The sequence below is a fragment of the Gopherus evgoodei genome, chromosome 2 (genome assembly GCF_007399415.2).
Source record: "Gopherus evgoodei ecotype Sinaloan lineage chromosome 2, rGopEvg1_v1.p, whole genome shotgun sequence".
Classification (NCBI taxonomy): domain Eukaryota; kingdom Metazoa; phylum Chordata; order Testudines; family Testudinidae; genus Gopherus; species Gopherus evgoodei.
Window position 1 is genome coordinate 6878855 of NC_044323.1, and position 20832 is coordinate 6899686.

A 20832-nucleotide genomic window follows, 5' to 3' on the forward strand; every position below is an offset into this window, starting at 1 on the left:
ATGTTAACCAGATATGTACAGTTAGAGGAAAACGTGCTGCTCCTTCTCATCATTTTGTGCAATTTTCTAAGCAGCATGTTGCATTTTATTATTAATTATAGCATCAATGGTGTGTTGGGTGTAAGAAGACAAAGTCACTGCCCCCAAGCAGCTTACCAAGTAGACAACCAACAGGGATGGGATGCAACAAGAAAGCATAGTGATAGAGTGGTGAGGCTGCACAGTTTTGGTGGGGATAAAAGATTGTGGGATTTACTCTTTCTGATTATGCTCAGACTTACTTGCTGGGATGATTAAGGTATATAGGTCAGTGTTGTGTGATCTTGTCATTTTGGGGCATTTTTTGCATCGCATTCTTTATGGTTGTATATTTCACCCCAGAGATATACAGAGGAAACATTAGCCAGTGAGGATCCTTCTCAGCCACCTTTACCTCCACTGCAGCACTATTTAGAGAGACCCATAAACAGGATCCAGCAGTATCAAATTATAATCAAGGTAAGGAGCTTCTGATCTATATTCTTACCATTCCTAACATGGTGGGTTTGCTTTCCATTTTGGAGAGCCTTTGGAGAAAATGGACCTGACCAGTTACACTGGCTTCACACCAGTATAACTCCATTGGAATTACTTTTGAGCAAGGGAGATCAGAATCAGGGCCAAGGTTTGTGCACTTTGAATAGTTTTGTTAACTTAAATCGTTTGAGAGGTTCACAAAGTCTCAAACACCACATGGTTTACCCAGCTTTAGCTGAATACTCTAAAAATGGTTACGTCCATGAAGAATATAGATTTGCCACGTGTGGCAACATATCTGTTATAAAAGCAACTCATTTACATTGCATGTCATTAACTTGTCAGCAGAGGCAACTTCCCTCCCCATTTTTTCAGGCGGAATTCAAGGTAAGACAAGGAAATTATGTAAGAGCTACCTTCCCTCCTACTGCAAATCTTTGCTGTTCAAGAATTGAGCCCAAAGCAAATAATTTCTGAAGGTTCTGAAACATTTCACTATATGAGAATTTATTTATATACATATATATAAATGTATACATATAAACACACATAATATTTGTTGTAATGTTTATTATATACTACATAAAACTGGGCATGTTTAGTCTTAAGAAAAGCAGACTGAAAGGGGACCTGACAACAGATTTCAAATATGTTAAGGGATGTTCTAAAAAGGATGGTACAGATAGGATGATAGGTAATAACTGTTTGAAGGGCAGTGTGGCGTGGTTAGTGAAAGAGGAAAGAAGATGTCCAACAAGTGGTGAAAATGTGGGGCAACGGTGGCCTGAACGGAGAGCTAGATTACAGACTCCCACAGAATGATGTCTGGACTACATGAGGATACCAGTAGAATGCAAACTCTTGGAAACGTCCGCTAACAGCTGCTTTGTTCACTTGTAGGAATTAATCCGAAATAAAGCGAGAAACAGCCAAAACTGTGCGTTGCTGGAGCAGGCTTATGCCATTGTGTCCGCGCTCACCCAGCGTGCAGAAAACAACCTCCATATCTCGCTCATTGAGAACTATCCAGGGACCCTGGAAATTCTAGGAGAACCCATCCGACAGGTAATTGGAAACTCTGAATGAGGACAATCCGTGCTTAATGCTCTTCCTGCCTTTGATAGGCCTGGGATGGAGGATGGAACTCAGAACAATTGCTGTTCAGTAGCTGGGAAGTGATAGAGAGACGCCGTGAAAGTAGATCAGCAATCATTTCTATTTAGTATGTCCTGCTTTCTTTTTCAGGGTCATTTCATAGTGTGGGAAGGAGCTCCGGGAGCCAGAATTGCATGGAAAGGGCACAATCGACATGTCTTCCTCTTTAAGAATTATATCCTGATCTGCAAACCCAAGCGAGACACCAAGACAGACACCTACAGCTACATCTTTAAGAACATGATGAAGGTCTAACCCTTACTTTTACCTCCCCACCAGTACAATTGTTTTCTTTTCTTTTTCAGTCTACTTCTCTCTCTTGATATGCAGCTGCTGGTCATCAGAAAACATGACATTTCACTAATCCTTTAAATGGTTCTTTCATTTCCAAATTTCCCTACAACAGATAGAACCTGCATTATCTACTGAAATACATATATTAGCTCTCCGAGTCAGATAGAATATATATCATAAACCACCAGACAGCAAAGGAACAGAATTTCACTGTGCGTTAGTGAGGATCCATATAAGAAGTTATGTTCACTCCAGCAGGAAGCCCATTGAAGCCAATGAAATTAGCCAGGTGGTGAATTTGGACCCAGGTGGTTTCAAGTCAGTAAATTGTAACAGTTTCCATGTCAGTCTAATGCTGTATTTCCAATAATTGCCCTCTGCCAACAAAAGAATTGGGCAGGCCCATTTTAAGTAATTTGTCCCCATAATATGAAAATATCACATAAGAACATAAGAGCTTCCATGCTGGGTCAGACCAATGGTCCACATAGCTCAGTATCCTGTTTCTGACAGTAGCCAGTACCAGAGCTCCAGGGAGAGTTTACAGAACAGGGAAATTCTGGAGGGATCCGCTCCTGTCTTCCACTCCTGGCTTTTACCAGTCAGAGGTTGAGGATCACCTTGAGCGTGGGGTTGTATCCCTGACCATCCTGGCTAATAGCCATTGGTGGACTTATTCTCCATGAATGTATTTAGTTATTTTTTGAACTCAGTTATATTTTTGACCATCACAACATCCCATGGCAATAAATTCCACAAGTTAATTGTGTGTATAATTATAAGAAATTCAGATTGGATTTTCAGATTTAGATGCTCAACTCCTACTAAAAGTCAATGGGTGTTGGGTGATCTAACCCCCCCCTCCAGACCCCTTTGAAAATCCCTGTCTCATTCTTATTTGACAATCACATGCACAGTCTGTGTTTTCCAGCTGGATTGTTTTGCTCTCTGTATAGTACCTGCTGTGCAGTTTCTCTTCATGTTGCTACTACCTGTGTTGTTTCTCACAATGTATCATCCTCTATCATTAAGATCTCAGCATTGCCTATCTGTTGATGCTGGCTTGTCGATCGTGTGGAATATTCTTTTAACAATAAGTAATTATTTTTCCTGGAGATAATAATTCACAGGTGCCAGACTTTGAGCTGCCTGTTTGCTATATACCATTAGGTAAATAGCACAAGCACTCCATAGTGGGCCGAATTGTCGTTTATACATAGACCACTTTGCATGGCTCAGGCAGTGTAAAGGGGCCTTCAACGGGTGTAGATTACATTTACACTCACTTCAATGCCCTTTTGGTGTAAATGAGACGCAGGCCCAGTGTGTTCTAGGCAACAATTCTGCATTGGCAATGGGGGATTAGCTGGCACCTAATAAAATTTACCCCACTTACATTTTTATGGAGGTGGTTCTGACTCAGAAAGATTAGATCTAAACCTGAACTTTCCTAAATGTTGGGGCTTTCTTGGGATCCAGGGTTTTGGTTCAGACTCGTATCTAATTTCTGTCATGCAACTGAAGACATTTCATTGACTTTCATACTGTCCTCCCTGTCATCCAGCTATCCCACATAGATGTGAACGACCTGGTGGAAGGAGATGACCGGGCCTTTGAGATCTGGCATGAGCGAGAAGACTCTGTCCGCAAGTACCTACTTCAAGCTCGTACGGTCATCATCAAGAACTCCTGGGTGAAGGAAATCAGCGGTCTACAGCAACGTATCAGCCTGCCTGTGTGGAGTGAGTATAGTCAGAAAGATTGATTGAACCTCTTCTAAAACTAATTGATGTCTCTCCAGTTCAGAAGTGCAAGTGATGAATGGCTTTGCTGCTAAGATTAACTCTGCAGGAAGGAGAGAGCCATCACGGCCAGCGTTACACCTCTGAAGCTTAACTACAGGCTGGTCTAAATATGTCAGGGTCTACACGACAGCCTTCTTCCCACCGATGCAAGTGCCGTGCTACACCGGCATCATAACTCCACCTCCATGAGAGGTGCAAGTCTTACATTGGTGTAGTTAGGGCAATACAGTGTCTGTGTAGACAATGTCTCTGACATTGGCTGTTGACTGTCATGTCAATTTCACGGCAGGACCTGTGAAATTCACAAGAAAGCCAGGCAACTAGGGCCCTGCAGCCCCCAGCTGTCTTGGACAGCTGGGCAGCTGGACTCCACTCCAGCTGGGAGCTGGGCAGCCTTGTCAATGTCAGGGCTCCCTGAGCCAGGAAAATTGACATGGATGTCCTGCTCCTGGCTGGGAGCAGGGGGAGAGGGGTGGATGAGAAGCCAGGACAACTGGACCCTTCTCCCCTTCTCCACTCCCAGGTCCCCACTGGGAACAGGGAGCAGAGGGGTGGGGGACAGCCCTCCAGGAGCCTGTGGGGAGCTGCCAGCAGAGCTGAGAGACCGGGCTCTCAGCTCCCCACTCTGCCCCTCTTAGGTTGGTGGACGGGCTCCTGGTGAAGATGCACATCACTGACCCAAGGAAGGTAGTTTGAACATAATAATTCACAGGTGTCAGACTTTAAGCTGCCTGTTTGCTATCTACCATTAGGTAAATAGCACAGAGCGCTCCATAGTGGACCGAATTCTCGTTTACACATAGATCACTTTGCATGGCTCAGGCAGTGTAAAGGAGTCTTCAACGGGTGTAAATTACATTTACATTCACTTTAATGCCCTTTTGGTGTCAATGAGAAGCAGGCCCAGTGTGTTCTAGGCAACAACTCTGCAATGGCAATGGGGGATTAGCTGGCACCTAATAATAGAACAGTAAGTCTGTAGGCTGTAAGTCGACTTAATATGAGACCTCAGACTTATTTTTTTACTGTAGACATACCGTAAGTTTAAGGGTTTTGGTTCAGTCCTTGCCCATAATAACCAGATGTAATAAATAATTTGGTGGGGGAATACAGCTGCTAAAACCTCTGTAACAAAGACTAAAAGTCAGCAGTAGAAATAGATCTGGGACACCTGATCCCAACCAGCCCATGCTGTTGATTTCAAAGGGGTTATAGGCAGTTAACCGAGAACAAAATTTGGTGAAAAGGGCCCAAACATGCATTAATCAAATCTGTGGATATTTTGATAATGATGTCAATGAGAGCTGAATCAGAACCTGATCCAAAGCCTATTGATGTCAGTGGAAAGACTCCTTTTGATTTCAGTGGGCTTTGAATGAGATCCCAAGTGTCCAGATTGCATTCACAAACTATGCGTAATTGCATGCAATGGGTTTATAGCATATTTAGTAAGCTACTGAATGTGCACCTATACTTGCATATATTACAGATGGAGCCTAAGAAAATTTGGCTTCTATTTCTACTACATTTGCACAGAAAACAAGGCTGGGTATTTTAACTTTTACTAATAACCTGTTCGTATAAAGTGAGACTTCCAAATTATTTTTATATGACTTCTTGATATACGTAGAAGTCTAAACGTAAAGTGTTTGAACAGTACTCAGTGTAGAATAAACTAGTGGGGAAAGAAGCAGGAATATATTTTGGGTGCTCAGCATTTTCTGAAAACCAGGATCCTTTAAGGTGTCTCACATTGGGCAGTCAAAAATGGAAGTGCCCAGAACCACTAGTCAGTTTTGAAAAATCTTGGCCTAAGGAACTGCCAAGGCTATAGAGTGAGGCAGAATGAGGGATAAAACTCAGCATTCCTGCTCCCCCAGGTCTAAAATCACTAGCCAACACACAGTGATATCTGTTTATCCCCAAACAATTTGTAACGCCATGAAGTCATTAGAACCTCTTGGTTAATGAACTCTCCATTTCAGATATCCCATGTTGAAACTTCAAGGTTTGTAAAAATCAGCTGTCCTGTGTGTCCTTTTTCTTCATTGCATTAGTCATTCTTCAGACAGAACCACTAAAAATGCCTAATAAATCTCTTTTCTTTCAGTTCCTCCGTATTTTGAGGAAGAACTGGCAGACTGTACAGCTGAGCTGGGTGAAACTGTCAAATTGGCTTGCAAAGTAACAGGAGCGCCTAAGCCAGTAGTCGCTTGGTATAAAGGTATAGTCAGCATCGTGTTGTCATGAGATACACACTCATAGTTTACACGGCACTCACACTGCTCCACACCAACTTCTTGGTAGCCGATCATTTAACTGAATCACATGTTTTCCCAGCAACATTAAAATTACAGGTTTCAGAGGGGCAGCCATGTTAGTATGTATCAGCAAAAACAACGAGGAGTCCTTGTGGCACCTTAGAGACTAACAAATTTATTTGGGCATAAGCTTTTGTGGGCTAAAACCCACTTCATCGGATGCATGGAATGGAAAATACAAAGGCAGGTATAAATACACAGCACATGAAAAGATGGGAGTTGCCATACCGAGTGGGGGGGGTCAATGCTAACGAGCCAGTTCAATTAAGGTGGAAGTGGGCTATTCTCAACAGCTGACAAGAAGGGGTGATTATCAAGGGAGGAAAAATCACTTTTTTAGTGCTAGTGAGGCAAATGTAATGAAGGATCAGAGGGTAGCCGTGTTAGTCTGGATCTGTAAAAGCAGCAAAGAATCCTGTGGCACCTTATAGACTAACAGACGTTTTGGAGCATGAGCTTTCGTGGGTGAATACCCACTTCCTCAGATGCATCTGAGGAAGTGGGTATTCACCCACGAAAGCTCATGCTCCAAAACGTCTGTTAGTCTATAAGGTGCCACAGGATTCTTTGCTGCTTGTAATGAAGGATGTCTCATTTGAAACAGTTGACAGGAAGGTGTGAGTATTGATATTGTTTTTATTATAATTACAGTTTTTATTTGCAGTGAAAACATCTTTGCTGAAAGTTCACACTCGATACAAAGCTGTTTCACATGCCTCTCAGTGCATTTAAGTCTTTTCCTTTTACAACACACCATAATCAACGAGATACCTCACCCCACAGGACAGACTTCGGGAGAGTTTTCGTGTTTACATGAGGACAAAGCATGGCAGGTGATGAGCACCTGCAGTGCCCATTGAGATCAGGATTTAGCTCACGGTGGAGACAGTGTCTCCTTGGCTATGTTCCCAGGGTACATTGCAGAGAAGGAACATGAAGAGCTCATTCTTCAGCTACTCTGACCTTATGCAATATGCAGCTGTTTTCAGAGAGGCAAATACAGCTCTAAGCCCCTACCTCCATGCCTTTCCCAATCCTGGGGATAGCCAGGGTCCAAGGTGGAAGAAAAGGGTGCAGTTCCCAAACAGAGGATGTAAACTGGTACTAAACTGATGCTGCATTTAAGGAGGGATTTTTCTTTCTTTTATTTTTAAGATGGCAAACCAGTGGAGATGGATCCCCATCACATTATAATAGAAGATCCTGATGGTTCCTGCACACTAATCCTGGACACTCTGACGGGTATTGACTCAGGACAGTACATGTGCTTTGCCACCAGTCCGGCTGGTAATGCCAGTACACTCGGAAAGATCCTTGTTCAAGGTAGAGTCCTATACAGATACATTGTTTTAAAGTACTAGTCACCACTTCCCTGCTGTGTAATATACTAGGTATGTGCATTAAAACACGCAGGCAGTTCTGCATTACATTCCTGGCGTGTCCTCTTTGAAGCTCCCTCTGATAGCTTAGGAATAGTGAATCAGAAAGTCAGATCTCTTTGTTGGTTGCACTCTGCCTGTCGTGTTTCTTAAGTTTATTCTTATTTTCTAGTGCCTCCGAGATTTGTGAACAAGGTTAGAAATGCTTATTATGTTGAAGACGAAGATGCTCAGTTTACCTGCACCATTGAAGGAGCACCTTATCCTCAGATTAGGTCAGTTCTTGAAGTTATTTCTTGACAGAAGCCAAATGTTTGGGTGGTTTCTTCACGCAATTTATTGTAGCAATTGTGTGAGAGGGAAAAACCTGCAAATAACAATTGATATGGGACACTATCAGATGTAATGTGCTGATGTATATTTTGGGTTCCTTTAACTGTCCTCACCCAGCATGCATTCACTTCACCAACCAAGTGTTCTGGGCAGTCCATCATGACATTCTCTCTAGCAGTGGAAAGCTCAGGATAGCATCCTCTGAAGACTGGCAGTGCTGCCCTATGCATTGGCTTGACGCGTTTCATGAGTAAGACTCTGTTTTTCCACAGGGGATGAGTGTGATCCCTCCACAGTGATTCACATCCCTGAAAAATGCAGAGAGTGTGAGGCCCAGCTGGGACCTAAACTTGTATCTCCCACCTGGAAGTGCGTTGCTCTGCCCACTGGGTTGATGGGCAAGTGACTCACTGAAATGTCACATTTTGCCTTAGACTCACTATTTTCCTTGCACAGGTGGTATAAAGATGGTGCCCTGCTGACAGACATCAATAAATACCAGACTTTCAGTGAGCCACGGAGTGGTGTGTTAGTCTTGGTGATCAAAAATGCTTCTAAGGAGGACATAGGACACTATGAATGTGAAGTAAGTTCAAACAGATTTCAACTGCTGCTGTTTGGCTCATCATAATGTAAGAATTTCTTCTCTGGGGACAGATTTTGAGTGTTATTGTATCTGAAGTGTTACATGCAACGTACCAAGAAGCTCAAAACAAGGGAGGGATGGGCCCAACTGTTTGGGGATACGCTGATCTGAGATTTTGGTTTATCAAATAATATCAAAATGAGGCAGTTTGGAAAGCAGAGTCAGAGCTGAGTTTAGATTCCAAATCAACTACTCAATTTCAACTACTTGAAAAAAGAAATTGCACTTCATTTTTTGTACTAAGTCAGTAGTAAATCCTTAGTAGTAAAGTAGTAACATAAATTGCACTGATCTGAGATGTGCACACTCAAGGGATCTGCTTCATGAGTATACTTCCCAAGGGCCAGATTCTTCTACTGCTGGATTCAGCTGACTTCTGTTGTTACTTGAATCTTGCCCCTTGGATTCAGTTGAGCTATTTATGCAGTCCTGTATTGCACATATGGCCTTGGCTGCAGCAGGGTAAATGGAGATTGACTGTATAAAAGTATCCTACATTTTACTGAGTATTGCTTGATTCTTGTTAGCTGATGAACAGATTAGGCACAGCAAGGAGTGGAGCGGATCTTTGCCAGCAGAGTGCAGCATTACTGGCCCAGGAGAAGAGAGGAGACCAAACCATTACTATAGAAGGTATGACCCTTTGCCAGCTCTGTAAGTATACCATTGAATTACCCTAAAGTCATCTTCTTGAGGGTTGAATATATTTGCCATCTTATCATACAGTCTTATTCATGTTGATTGTCAGTGTACACGTTTCTGTATGTCCATGTATGTGTATATGCGTATACTGCAGATCATGTATACCCATCACGTACTTAGTTGATTTCCAAACTGATGAAATCCATGAATTGTCTTATTGTATAGCGTTTGTGGAATGCATTAAATGGCAAAGGAGGAGCAAGCCAGGCATTTATTTTGCTGCCACTGATTCTGGTGATTTTTTGATTCTTTCCATTTGAACTAGCAATAGTGGTGTTTCAGTCTAGAGGCAGAATGTGATATGAGCTACACTGAGGGAAGACAGGGCTTAGTAACTAAAGTCCAGCAGAAATACACTGCCCTCCTAAAATGACACATGAGAATATGTGGAATTATCAAAGAAATACATCTGATGGATCAGCTGGGTTTCCAAGCACATGTGCGAATAGGTATTAATTTACCTGTTAGCAAGTGATACATTGATATTAAACATCACATGTTCATGGAATCCATTCCTTTTTTAGGAGTGTTTTTGGTTTGTTTATTTAACTTAAGTTGGTAAGAACTCCAGTGGAGAGATCTTTCTCTTCATTCCTTAAGAGGGCTGCTGCCCTAAGTTATCTTGTTCTTTGAATTTTTTCTACCAGGAATATATAAAGAATACAAACTGCACCCTTCATAACTGTGCTTAGGCAGCACTGAATGTCAGAGGTTTGCAAACAGCTACGGAACTTATTTTCTCCTTTCAGTGATACATTCCACCGTAGCTGTCTGTGCATCCAGTGCACTCAAGTAGGAGACTTTTGCCAGCAGTACCACCAGAGGGCACATGTCCCCTGCTTCCCTCATGCTCAGAGCTGACGGCATAAAAGGGGCATGGCCACTGCCTCCCTCGAGTTCCTTCTGTGGCGAGAGTTGGGAGTTCCCTGTGGCTCTTTAACTTCGGTTAGCCGATTTCTAGAAAGAGATTTCTCTAAATGTATGTGGTTCTAATGATAGTTTAGGCTTAAGACAGTTTAGTATAGTTTAGTTTATTAGTAGTTAGTTCTTTCATTTGGGTGTTTAGTATGGAGAAATCCCCAGAATTCAAACAATGTGCTATATGCAGGCATAAAAGCTGGAACTAGGGGTACTGAGGGTGCTGCCGCACCCCCTGGCGACTTGAACTGGTTTCCATTATATACAGAGTTTACAGTTTGGTTAGATGGCTCTCAGCACCCACACTATAAAAATTGCTCCAGCACCCCTGTATGCAGGGCTGTAATCCTTGTTACAGAAGAGCACTAGAGAATAGAGAGAGAAACATGGGAGGAAGGCAAGAAACTCGCCATCTAGAGTCATACTCCTGGAGCCTACCATTCCTTGAGGACGACACACTGCTCGTGGCCAGAGAAATGAGCAGCCCCTGAAAGTCTTGTCTTCCTCATAGCCACAGTTAGTCAGGAGCCTTTTCTTACAAAGCCATCCCCAACTAATGAGGCATCTCTGTCTGGAATATTCAGTAACAGACCAGCCTGAACAACAAATGCAGGAAGTTCTGCCTCAGAGCAGGCCCCAGCCTGGGCTCTGTCATGGATGCCTTCCTTCTTGCCTGGTCGAGCCATCAGCTGTATGCATTGCCTCCAGTCCTTCTCATTTTGAGGGTGGTCAAAAAACTAAAAAGAGACAAGACAACCATAATCTTTGTAGCGCCGGCCTGGCCAAGATAGTACTGGTTCATGTCCCTATACCGACTCATTCGGTCGCTCATAACTTTACCCCTTGTTGACAATCTCCTGTCTCCAAACCAATGTCTCTGCATCCCAACTGGCAATCTCTCTGCCTCACCACATGGATAATCTCTGGTTGAGTAATTAGGAGAGATTATGCTCCTGAGATGTCCACGCGATCTTGGTAAGCCACAGAATGGATTCCACCTGAGTGACCTATGCAGTGAAATGGAAAAGGTTTTTGATCTGGGCGGAATCTCACCATTTATCACCAAATCTCACAGTGGTTAGACACATACTGGACTACCTACTACATCTAAAATTTTCTGGCCTTTCAGTTCATTGAGAGTCCATCTGGCATCTGTCTGTGCAGTACACTTTGTAGTGGATGACTTTTCTATCTTTTTGCATCTCTTGGCTTCCAGATTTCTAAAGGGTGTTGTTAATGTGCACCTTCTCATGTCCGATCTGGTACCTTTGTGGGATCTGAATCTAGTTCTGACCCATTTAATGGGTCCCCCCTTTGAACCTCTGGCAACATCATCCCTGTCACTATTATCAGTGAAAACAGAATTCTTGTTAGCAATTACCTTTTACTAGGAGAGTCTTAGTACTTCTAGCACTCTTAGCTGACCCTTCTCTCAGTTTTCCACAAAGATAAAGTTTCCCTTAGGCTGCACTCTATGCCAAAAGTGGTATCAACCTTCTACTTTAATCAGATTATTCATTTCCCAATATTCTTCCTGAAGCCTCATACTTTCAAGGCTGGTGAAAACTTCACACCTTAGATGTTTGTAGGGTTTTAGCATTTTACATAGACCATACAAATCTTTCAGATCCTGCCCCAGAATCTTTGTAGCCTGTGGTGAAAGACTCAAGGGAGAATCATTTGCAGCTCAGCGTATCTCACATTGGATTTCTGACTGCATCAGTCTTTGCTTTGATCTTGCTACGGTCTCCATTCCATGAAGGATAACTACACTCCACTGGGGTTCATTCCATTTCATCAGCCTTTTTAAGCAACATTCCTATATGGGACGTGCAAAGCAGCAACGTGATCATTGGTACATACCTTCCCCAGACACCATGCTATTACACAGGTTTCCTGAGAGGACACCAGCATTGGCAACTTGGCGTTGCAGTCTCTTTTCAAGTAATCTGCAGTCCCACCATCTGTGGGAAAACTACTGGTGAGTCACCTCCCGGGCAATGTGTACATGCACCATCACTTGGGGAGAAAAAATGGTTCCTTATCTGTACAATAATGTTGTTCTTCGAGATGTGTTGTGCACATATACATTCCATGACCTTCCCTGCTACTTCAGGAGTTAGATACATGACAGTGCAAAGTAATGGAGAGGGAGGTGATAGCTGTACGCCTGCGTTCTCTGCTCTGATCACATGAGAGTAGGGCCACTTGCATTGCTTAATAGTACTGCTTGCAAAAGTCTCTGGCTCGAGTGCATTGGGCTCACATACAGCTATAAAGGAATATATAGGTGCCTAACACATCTCAACGAACAAGAGTCACAGGTAAGTAAGCACTTTTTCACATCCCTGGTATTTGAATATTGCCGGCACTCAGGATTTCAATGCAGGCCATGACTGGGAGAAAGCGTACTCTCGACAATTCTGTTTGCCTTGAAGCTAGTGTTAATGTTGGGAGTCAGAAACCATAGGCTACCCAAAGTAGTGTCCAGACCTATCATTTATTTAGCCTGTCTGGAATCATTATATGTTTCTCATGACCTAGAAAAGTTGGAATTTATTCATTAGTTCCCCTAGCTTCTGAATCCTTATAGAAACGCCGGTAATCTCATACATACTCACATAATTATTTTCCTCTGGTTTATGCTCACTTCCTTTGCGGCCTTGTATTATGGTGAACAAATCATTGAGGGCTGCAGGGGAGAACCTTATTGGGATTATCAATATCATAACTTAATCGGCTGGAGGGGTGCTGTCTCCATAATATGCCCTACTCAGAGAGCGAATGTGTTGAACCCAGAATGCTGATAAAAATGTACAAAACACCACCAGAGTGGCATATCTTGGTGCATTTACCTTGTAGGAGGCTAAACTGCAATTTATTAACATTTAAAGCAAATTAGAGAAAAATGTTATAATAAAAAGTAAGAATTGCAAAACTGCACTAGAAGTGTTGTTTAGTTTATAGCGCTGTAAGCATTTAAATTCACCTGGGAATTACTCGTGTTTTTATATCATACATTTGTATAGTTCATATAAAGTAATTTTTTTTGGTGGCGTTGATTGAAGAAATCTAACACAGCAATTGTCTGGGAGCACCAGAAGTACTGTGAAATAAAACAATTCATTGTTTAAACTGGAGAGATACTGGTTGTGACTAGTGGTTATTGGGTTCAAACCAGCATTGTCGAAGGAAATAAGGTCCCAAGCCAACTCTGGTTAGTCAGTGAAAGATGGGTCAGGGCGTTCCAGAGCAAAATGTTAAAATGAGCCAAAGTCATCCCTGTAATATCTTCATTGCATTCAATGGAGTTGCACCAAAGGTGAATTTGGCCTTATACGTATAACGGAGGAAAGCACTATTGGTTATATAACATCCAATAATCTATCTGGATATATCTGCTGGGAAGCCAGGCTCCCCTGGCAAAGAACAGAAGGACAGACAGACTTGAGGAGAGCTATCTCTTTCCAACCTTATGATTCTGCGTATTGGTGGCAATGTTATTGTTTGTGACTTCTGCAGGAAGATGAGCTGTCACAGTGTGATATTATTACACTGGAGACCAGGCATTGGGCCTGGCCCAATCCCACACACCAGCACTGTTTCTAAGAGTTTTGCCTATTTTAATAGTTGTTTGCAGTTTGCTGTATGGTGTGATTGTTGCCAGTTTTTCCTATGACTCTCACAGAAATTTTTGTTGCCATTGTTTTTTTTCCTTGCCTTTCTGTACTGTTACCTCTGTTTATTTCACTGAGCCAAACATTGTTTATTACTCACAGTATTAAATTAGTAAATCCTGTTGTGCACAATTAGCAATCCAGGCACCAAGCCTGCAATGTGTAGGGTTAAATTCTGCCCTCAGCTAGCACCTGGCCATTGCACTGAGGTCAACTGAGAACTGATTTAAAAACAGAAATCCAAAGTCAGGAAGAATTTTAGGACTTTCATACAATTATTTGTAGGGTTAAAATGAGAGAGAGAGAGAGAGAGAGAGAGAGAGAGAGAGAGAGAGAGAGAGAGAACCTTTCTATCTGAGTTCAAGTTGAATATCTGCTTTGCAACCAGACTCCTTGCTGCTTAATTTAGATGTCGCAAATCTTTAAAGACATGCAGATTCGCCATGGCTCTAGCTTTCATGTTTAACATTGTAATACGGCAAATGATTCAACCCAGGTTCACTAACTTGCAATCAGCTCACTTTTAAAAACAAAACTGCAACATTTCTGAAAGTTATTGAATTCCCATCATCTCTGACTAGCATGGTACAGACTAGGAGAGGACAAATGGAAAGCTTTTTATTAGCAGGAATAATCATAAGCACAAGTGGAAATAAGCAAGATTTTGCAGAAGAGTGAACACTGGGATGGAGCATGTTTATAGCAGGGAAATGGGAATCTAGATTCCTGGGTTCCATTCTTACCTCTACCGCTGGCTCCATGCAAGACCTTTGGCAAGTTACTTAATCACTGTGTGCCTCAGTTTACCTGGTAATACTTGTCTCACAGAATAATGTTAAGTGTTCTGAGATTCTCAAAGGCAAGATAGCTGTAGAAGTACAAAGTATTTTTAGTTCTGTTTTTCCCACTGACCTGCCCAAGAGCTAGAGAATGTGGGTTTGCTCCCTAGACTTTTTAATAGTTCCATTTTTAAGGTGAAGATCAGGATATTATTATTTTTTTCATTGTTCTCTTATTATTAATTTACTATAATTATTGATGTTTATTTTTAGTTTCGGGCTGGCAATGTGTTCAGCACTGTACCAGAACTGTACAAGCACTGTACAAGAACATCTCAGTCATAGCAAACGCACAGTATAGTTTCCAAGTAAAGGCTTCTAAAGCTGTAACTTTGCTTTTCCAACCCCAGTTGTTTTTCTTTAGAGAAGCAGTACAATATTTGTATTTCATACCAAGCAGTTCAGAAAATTCTGTTCTGTTTGTGACTTGTCTGCAGTGTAATTAGATTTAACAGTTGATGGTAGATTTGTAAAAAACAAAAAAATAATGAGTAACATTATGTGTTAATTGGTAAAATTAGCACCAAGGATCAGGAAAATTCAGTAATCATCTTTCTTGACATACAGGCTCAGTGCATCCTGTGCAATGGAATATCACCGTTTTCAGAGGGGGACCAGGTGGAATTTACAGATTGTAATAAAAATCACATTGGAAATCATATTTCATGCATCTCAAAATTGTGAAGGTTCTATTTGCCTTCAAACACGTTCCTAGAATCCTTTCATAATGTGCGAGCTGTTGGTTTAACATATTAACAAAAACGTAGAGTCGTTGGCTGAACCTAATGCTTAGAGCTGTTAATCTGCTTATCAGAATCTCCTGCTTTGCAAAGCTGTTTTTCTAAAATGCTACAAAAAAAGTTGAAATGATAAATCCTACGAATAGTACTGATGCAGGAATGTTCCCGAATTCCCTCATCCTACTTTCATGTGGTTCTAGCCTTCATACGGGATTGCTTCGAACCTATCAGACCTCGGAGAATCTATATAAACTGCCGTGCACTAAATTAAAGTTTTAATTTAAATATTTATGGCCCCTATACCCCATTTAATTTATGATTGGCGCTCTTGTGCCCAGTCCGGCAGAACTTTTGTATACAGAATCTCCATTGACACCAGTTGGGAGTTATGCAGAACGACCGGGACTGTTGTCAGTTGGAAGGAGTGCAAGATCAGACATTGATAATAGGAATTGTGTGCAAGGCCAGAGAACAGTGTATTTAGGCTTGCCAGTGTATTAATTTAGATTTAATAAGGTGCAGTTCAATAAATTACCAGTTACTAATGACACATATTTATTGATATTTCCTAACTGAACATTTGATACAGTTCTTTTCTGTTGGATACTCTTTAAATACATTTTTAACGATCAACTAGTATTCAACATACAGTAACTGTTAAAAAACCTCATTAAAATATATTTATTTAGAATCATAGAATATCAGGGTTGGAAGGGACCTCAGGAGGTCATCTAGTCCAACCCCCTGCTTTACATTGTATATCTATTGCACACTAATTAATCTTCATAAATATATTGGACCTGATTCTCATTTGCTTACTTTGGTTTAAACCAGGAGTAACCCCATTGGAATTAGAAGAATAGGTCCCATCTGGAGGAGTATTTCTATTAGTTTGTTATATGCAAATTGTTTATCTATTTGGGAATCTTGACTTAAAGAGCTCATGATTCTATGAACATGTCTAACCTGGATGCAAAAGCAAAATACTGTTTACGGGCCCAGTTCAACTTCCATGTAAAGCAAATTTTCAATAGTTTCAAAAGCTTTCCAAGTTACTAATGAAATCTATATCTAGGCTTAAAATTGTATTGAATTTTGAAGACAAAACATTTGAAAATAATTTCTTCCTATATTTAATAGCTACAGTCTAAATTCTAGATTCTAGTCCAAAACTGGTCTCCTTTACGCCAGTGTAAATGTAGTGTAACTCCATTGAAAATTAATGAAAAAAAATCTAGATTTACATAGGTGTCACTGAGAGCAGAATCTGGCCATTTGTATTTGCTTAACAGAAACTGGAAGACAGCACGGAACAGCAACCTGCTATTTTTTTTTTAGACATTTGTGAAACTAGCACTCCAGCAGAGAAAACATGGAATATTGATATCAACTTCTGTACAAAATTCTCATTCACCTCAGTGGGATTTCCATATTTAGCTCAATGGCAGGATAGGGCCCTTGTAAATTAACTGATGGTGAAATTAAATTTCAAATATCTTGTCTTATAATTTAAATATATTTTGAATTTTTTAGTGTATAGATATGTTGGTGACCATTTAAAGATTCGGGATTTGCTAAAAGATGTAGCAGAGATTAGATTGCCCCCCTCCCCCCCGTATTTTGAACAGGAACTATCTGTGATATCTCTGATATTGCTGTGTAGTAACTTTTGGTAACTTTAATTTTTGGACAGCAGCCATTGTTACTATACAGATAATGACTTGGGACAATAAACAGCTTTCTTTGGAAAACTGCAATGAAAATTTTGCAGTTCACTTTTAAAGTGTTTTTTTTTAATTATACAAACTAAATAATAATAATACTGGAGCTTATTTGCTTTCTTAAGCTGGTTGCTGGAAATATAATTCAAAGAAAAACTTAGCCTTTTAAAGCTCACTAACTTGTCACTGAACAAAGAGTGGGGCTTGGGGTCTTGTTTTGCAAAATCCCACCTATAGTTCTGAGTGCATTAAATACAGGCTAGTTCATATGGTGTCATGATGCTGTACCAACAAATTGGTAGAGAAAACGATGAAAATCTCTATTAGCTTTTGAAACATTATACCCCTTTGCTTTTCCTTTTTTATTAAATCTCTAACTTAAAAAAAATCTTTGATTAATCTGTCCTATCTGAAATCTTTATGTAGTCACCTCTAAAGCAGTATTTTATACTGGGGGCATAGACAGAGAGCTATACAGAGTTAATATGCATGGATGGAGCAGACATATTCATGCTGTAGGCATATAGATGGACTCTCATTTTGTGAGGCTTTTTTGTGCTAGTTTTCTATAACGATTTTTTTTTTCATTTTGATAACTTTGGATCTTGAATCCAGTTTGCAGAAGCCTGAGAACTGACTGATTATTTAGTCCAGGAAACTCCTTTTCCAGAAACATGACAATCATAGGTCAAAGGATTCCAGCTCTGCTGAATATTCCCTACAGAGACAGATTTTGATCTCTCACATGGTATCTTGCAGAAGTTTTGATTTTCCAAAGACAAATGCCAGGCTATCAAGGTGGAAAAAACAGTTCCTTTCGTTTTATAACATTGTCTCCATAAGAATCCACATCAGCTCAAAACCATTCCTTGCATAGGCAACATTGGGAATCCCCAGTACCGATCAGAGCCGCAAAGGATAACACTGCAGATAACCACAGAAAGCATGGATGGGATGATACATGTGTTTTTTCACTCAAGTTTCTCTTGATTAACTTAACAAAGTTAATTTAATCATTTCAGCTTTTGCCTTTCTTTAACCCCATGCTGTTCATACTGTTTTCTTTGTAGTCACTGAACAAGAGACTAAAGTGCCCAAGAAAACCATCATCATGTAAGTGCTTTTTTTTTTTTAACAGTCATGTGTTGACTTGCTGCCTGCGCATGATCCAATAACAAGCCTGTGTTTATTGGCCGTGCAAGTGTGTCCATTCCCATCCCATCCGATTTCTGGGTATTTTGTGTTATAAAATGTAACAACCTGAAAAATGTTCCCATCCCTCTAAAAAAGCAGGAACACTAGCGTTTAGACTCAGTCTGGGCCAAATTCTTCCTTCAGCTATATGAGCACAGATCCCACTGACGTCAATGGAAATTGCACATGAGTTTGAGAAGGTAGAATCTGGCTCAATAACATAAGACATAACATTATTAGAAGCAAGTTCATGGCTTGGACATGAAAACAGATACTAATAATTGAATTCTTTGTACCCTTGTTAAATTATGATGAGCTTGTATGAAACATCAGCTGAAATATACATATAAACAAAAGCTGAATGCCACCTTTTACTTGTTTTATTATTCTTGTATATTCTTATAGTCTTCTATTCATTTATATAGCACATTGAGTACCAGTGGCTCCATGTAAGTGTGTAAGACAACAGATCCGGGCACCTAAGTCTTCAAACTAAATAGCCAATAGACAGACATAGGTGGAGCTGGACATACTCAATGTGCTTCTGTGCACCCCAATAAAGTGGGGAAGAGGTGCTGCCTTTTGCTGTTTTCCTTTGACCTCAGTGGCAGCTAGATTGGGCTCTTTGGGCAGTGTTGCTAAAGTTTTACTTCTGCAAGGAGCAGAACCCCTAGCATTACTGTCCGTACCAAATGGTTGTGTGCTGTGTGTAAAATACCAGTGGGTTACTAGAGATTATCCAAGACACAGTTTTAGATAACAGATTCAGAAGTAGCCCAAGAAAAGGAGTCCTTGTTGCTCTTCCAGGGATTGCTCGGCATCAGGCCATGCAACAGTTTAAAGTTTAAAGTTTTACCTTTGTGAGCCTCTGCTGCAATATATCAGCAGACAGAAGGACAAAGCCTTTTGTTTTGGATTTCTTCTTGGTCATCTGGTGATGTCGGCAATCTTGTTCTAGTTCTCTCCTTTTTAAATTGTCTTCTCATTCTCTCCAGCAGTAATACACTTTGTTAAATATTATTCTATCAACACAAAATGCCATTCAGTAAACTGATTACTAAGGTCCTGATAAGTAAATTCTACAGAGAATACTGAGTTAAACCTCAGGGCTTCACCCAACGCTTAATGAAGCCTTCAATGGGAGATGAGTCATGCCCTAAGTATGTATCTATGAGGATGGCAATGTTCAAACTTTACCAACATGGAGCAAGTTAATGCATAAATTTGTGACAGCAGGCCCATCTTGCTATAGACTGAGGCTTGGAACTGCCATGTGTAGCTGGGGAGTGAGGCTGAAAATATGAATTCATACTCATTCCTTCCTGGGTCCAGTCCTCTTTATTTATCTCTCAGTTGCCCTTTTGGCCTCTGGCTCTGCGTTTGATGTTAGAGGCTGTATCTCAATGAAAAACAAACTTGGCTTTGTCTCTCCTGTTTCCCCTGAACCAGCCACCTCTAAATTTGGGGCTGAGACTCTTTAAACCCAGGCTGTTGTGCTATTTGAAATGTACATTTTTACATGTGGCTTTCCTTGTGGCTTTTTCAATGCTACATCTACAGGAAAAAGTCAGGGGAAAAGGACTGATTTGTTTGAGAAGTCTGGGGGAAGCTGATAATTATCCCAATCTGTACTGCAGCATGTTTAAGGTCAGATTCTGCCCTGGGATAGGTGCATCCCATTGACATCAGTGTGTATGTATCCAAGTGCAGATAATATAGACCTCAATGTGCAGGAGTCCCTGTTGTTCTGGGCACCTCACCGTACCTACAGCAAAGCCGGTAAATTATTCTGAGAAATAGTGAACATGCATTATGGGCCTGATCCTGTACTTCGTAGGTAAAACTCACACTGACGGTAGGATCAGGTTTCGCGCAGTATACTAGCCAATCATCATTTTTACTGTAAAAATAAAGAGAAAAATAAATGCGCGCACACGCACACATGGCAAGAGGGAATACTAATGTCTTGGCATGAATAGCTTCTTCAGGAAATATTTCAACTGTCTTTCCTTTCCTTGACTTCCCCCGTGTGCTTAATGATCTTCTAACACTGCTTTTGTGTGTGTGAAAATGCAGATCTGTGATCCATGCTGTTGTTTAATAGGTAAACAAACCTTTTCTTTGTGACCATTCATTTTAAGCTACAAAAAGAGAGAATACATTTATAAATAAAAGGTGAATTCCTGACCCTGTTGAAGTCAATGGGATTTTTGTCATTGACTTCACTGGTTCCAGGATTTCACCCAAGAAGACTGGATCAGGGAAAATGGGTTGAGTGTCTTTTGGGGATCTTTGAATGAAACTGCTATATGACTGCAAAGTAACACTGTTACTGTTCTAAGAAAATCATTGATACTAGTCAGTGAAGCAGCATGCAATATAGCAGGCATCTAAAGAGAGCTCCTTAGCTGGACATACTCAATGTACTTCTGTGCACTCCAAGTGTGAATGGATTTGGAAACAATTTGGATGGGACAGAGAGCTCTCTCGACAGAAAACCTGATTCTGAAAGAGAGTTGAGTATGTGTGTGTCCCTCTGAAACTTAAATGCTCACAAAACTGAGTGCTCACAAAACTAACTCCACCTTGGTG

At 40.9% G+C, this 20832-nt stretch overlaps 1 protein-coding gene across 23 annotated transcripts in view; it reads left to right on the plus strand.

Annotated features, from left to right (window-relative positions):
- Nucleotides 1-20832, plus strand: part of OBSCN (obscurin, cytoskeletal calmodulin and titin-interacting RhoGEF) — a 305008-nt gene that overhangs the window by 226677 nt on the left and 57499 nt on the right. For 21 of the 23 annotated variants that reach the window (XM_030549887.1, XM_030549891.1, XM_030549889.1 and 18 more), the window contains 9 exons: nt 382-498; nt 1417-1581; nt 1762-1920; nt 3530-3707; nt 5881-5994; nt 7247-7414; nt 7643-7745; nt 8260-8389; nt 8977-9082. In XM_030549887.1, coding sequence (XP_030405747.1) covers nt 382-498; nt 1417-1581; nt 1762-1920; nt 3530-3707; nt 5881-5994; nt 7247-7414; nt 7643-7745; nt 8260-8389; nt 8977-9082 — 1240 coding nt within the window. Of the gene's footprint in view, nt 1-381; nt 499-1416; nt 1582-1761; nt 1921-3529; nt 3708-5880; nt 5995-7246; nt 7415-7642; nt 7746-8259; nt 8390-8976; nt 9083-18116; nt 18160-20832 lie in introns of all 23 variants that reach the window. The other 2 variants (XM_030549908.1, XM_030549911.1) reach the window with 1 other exon arrangement.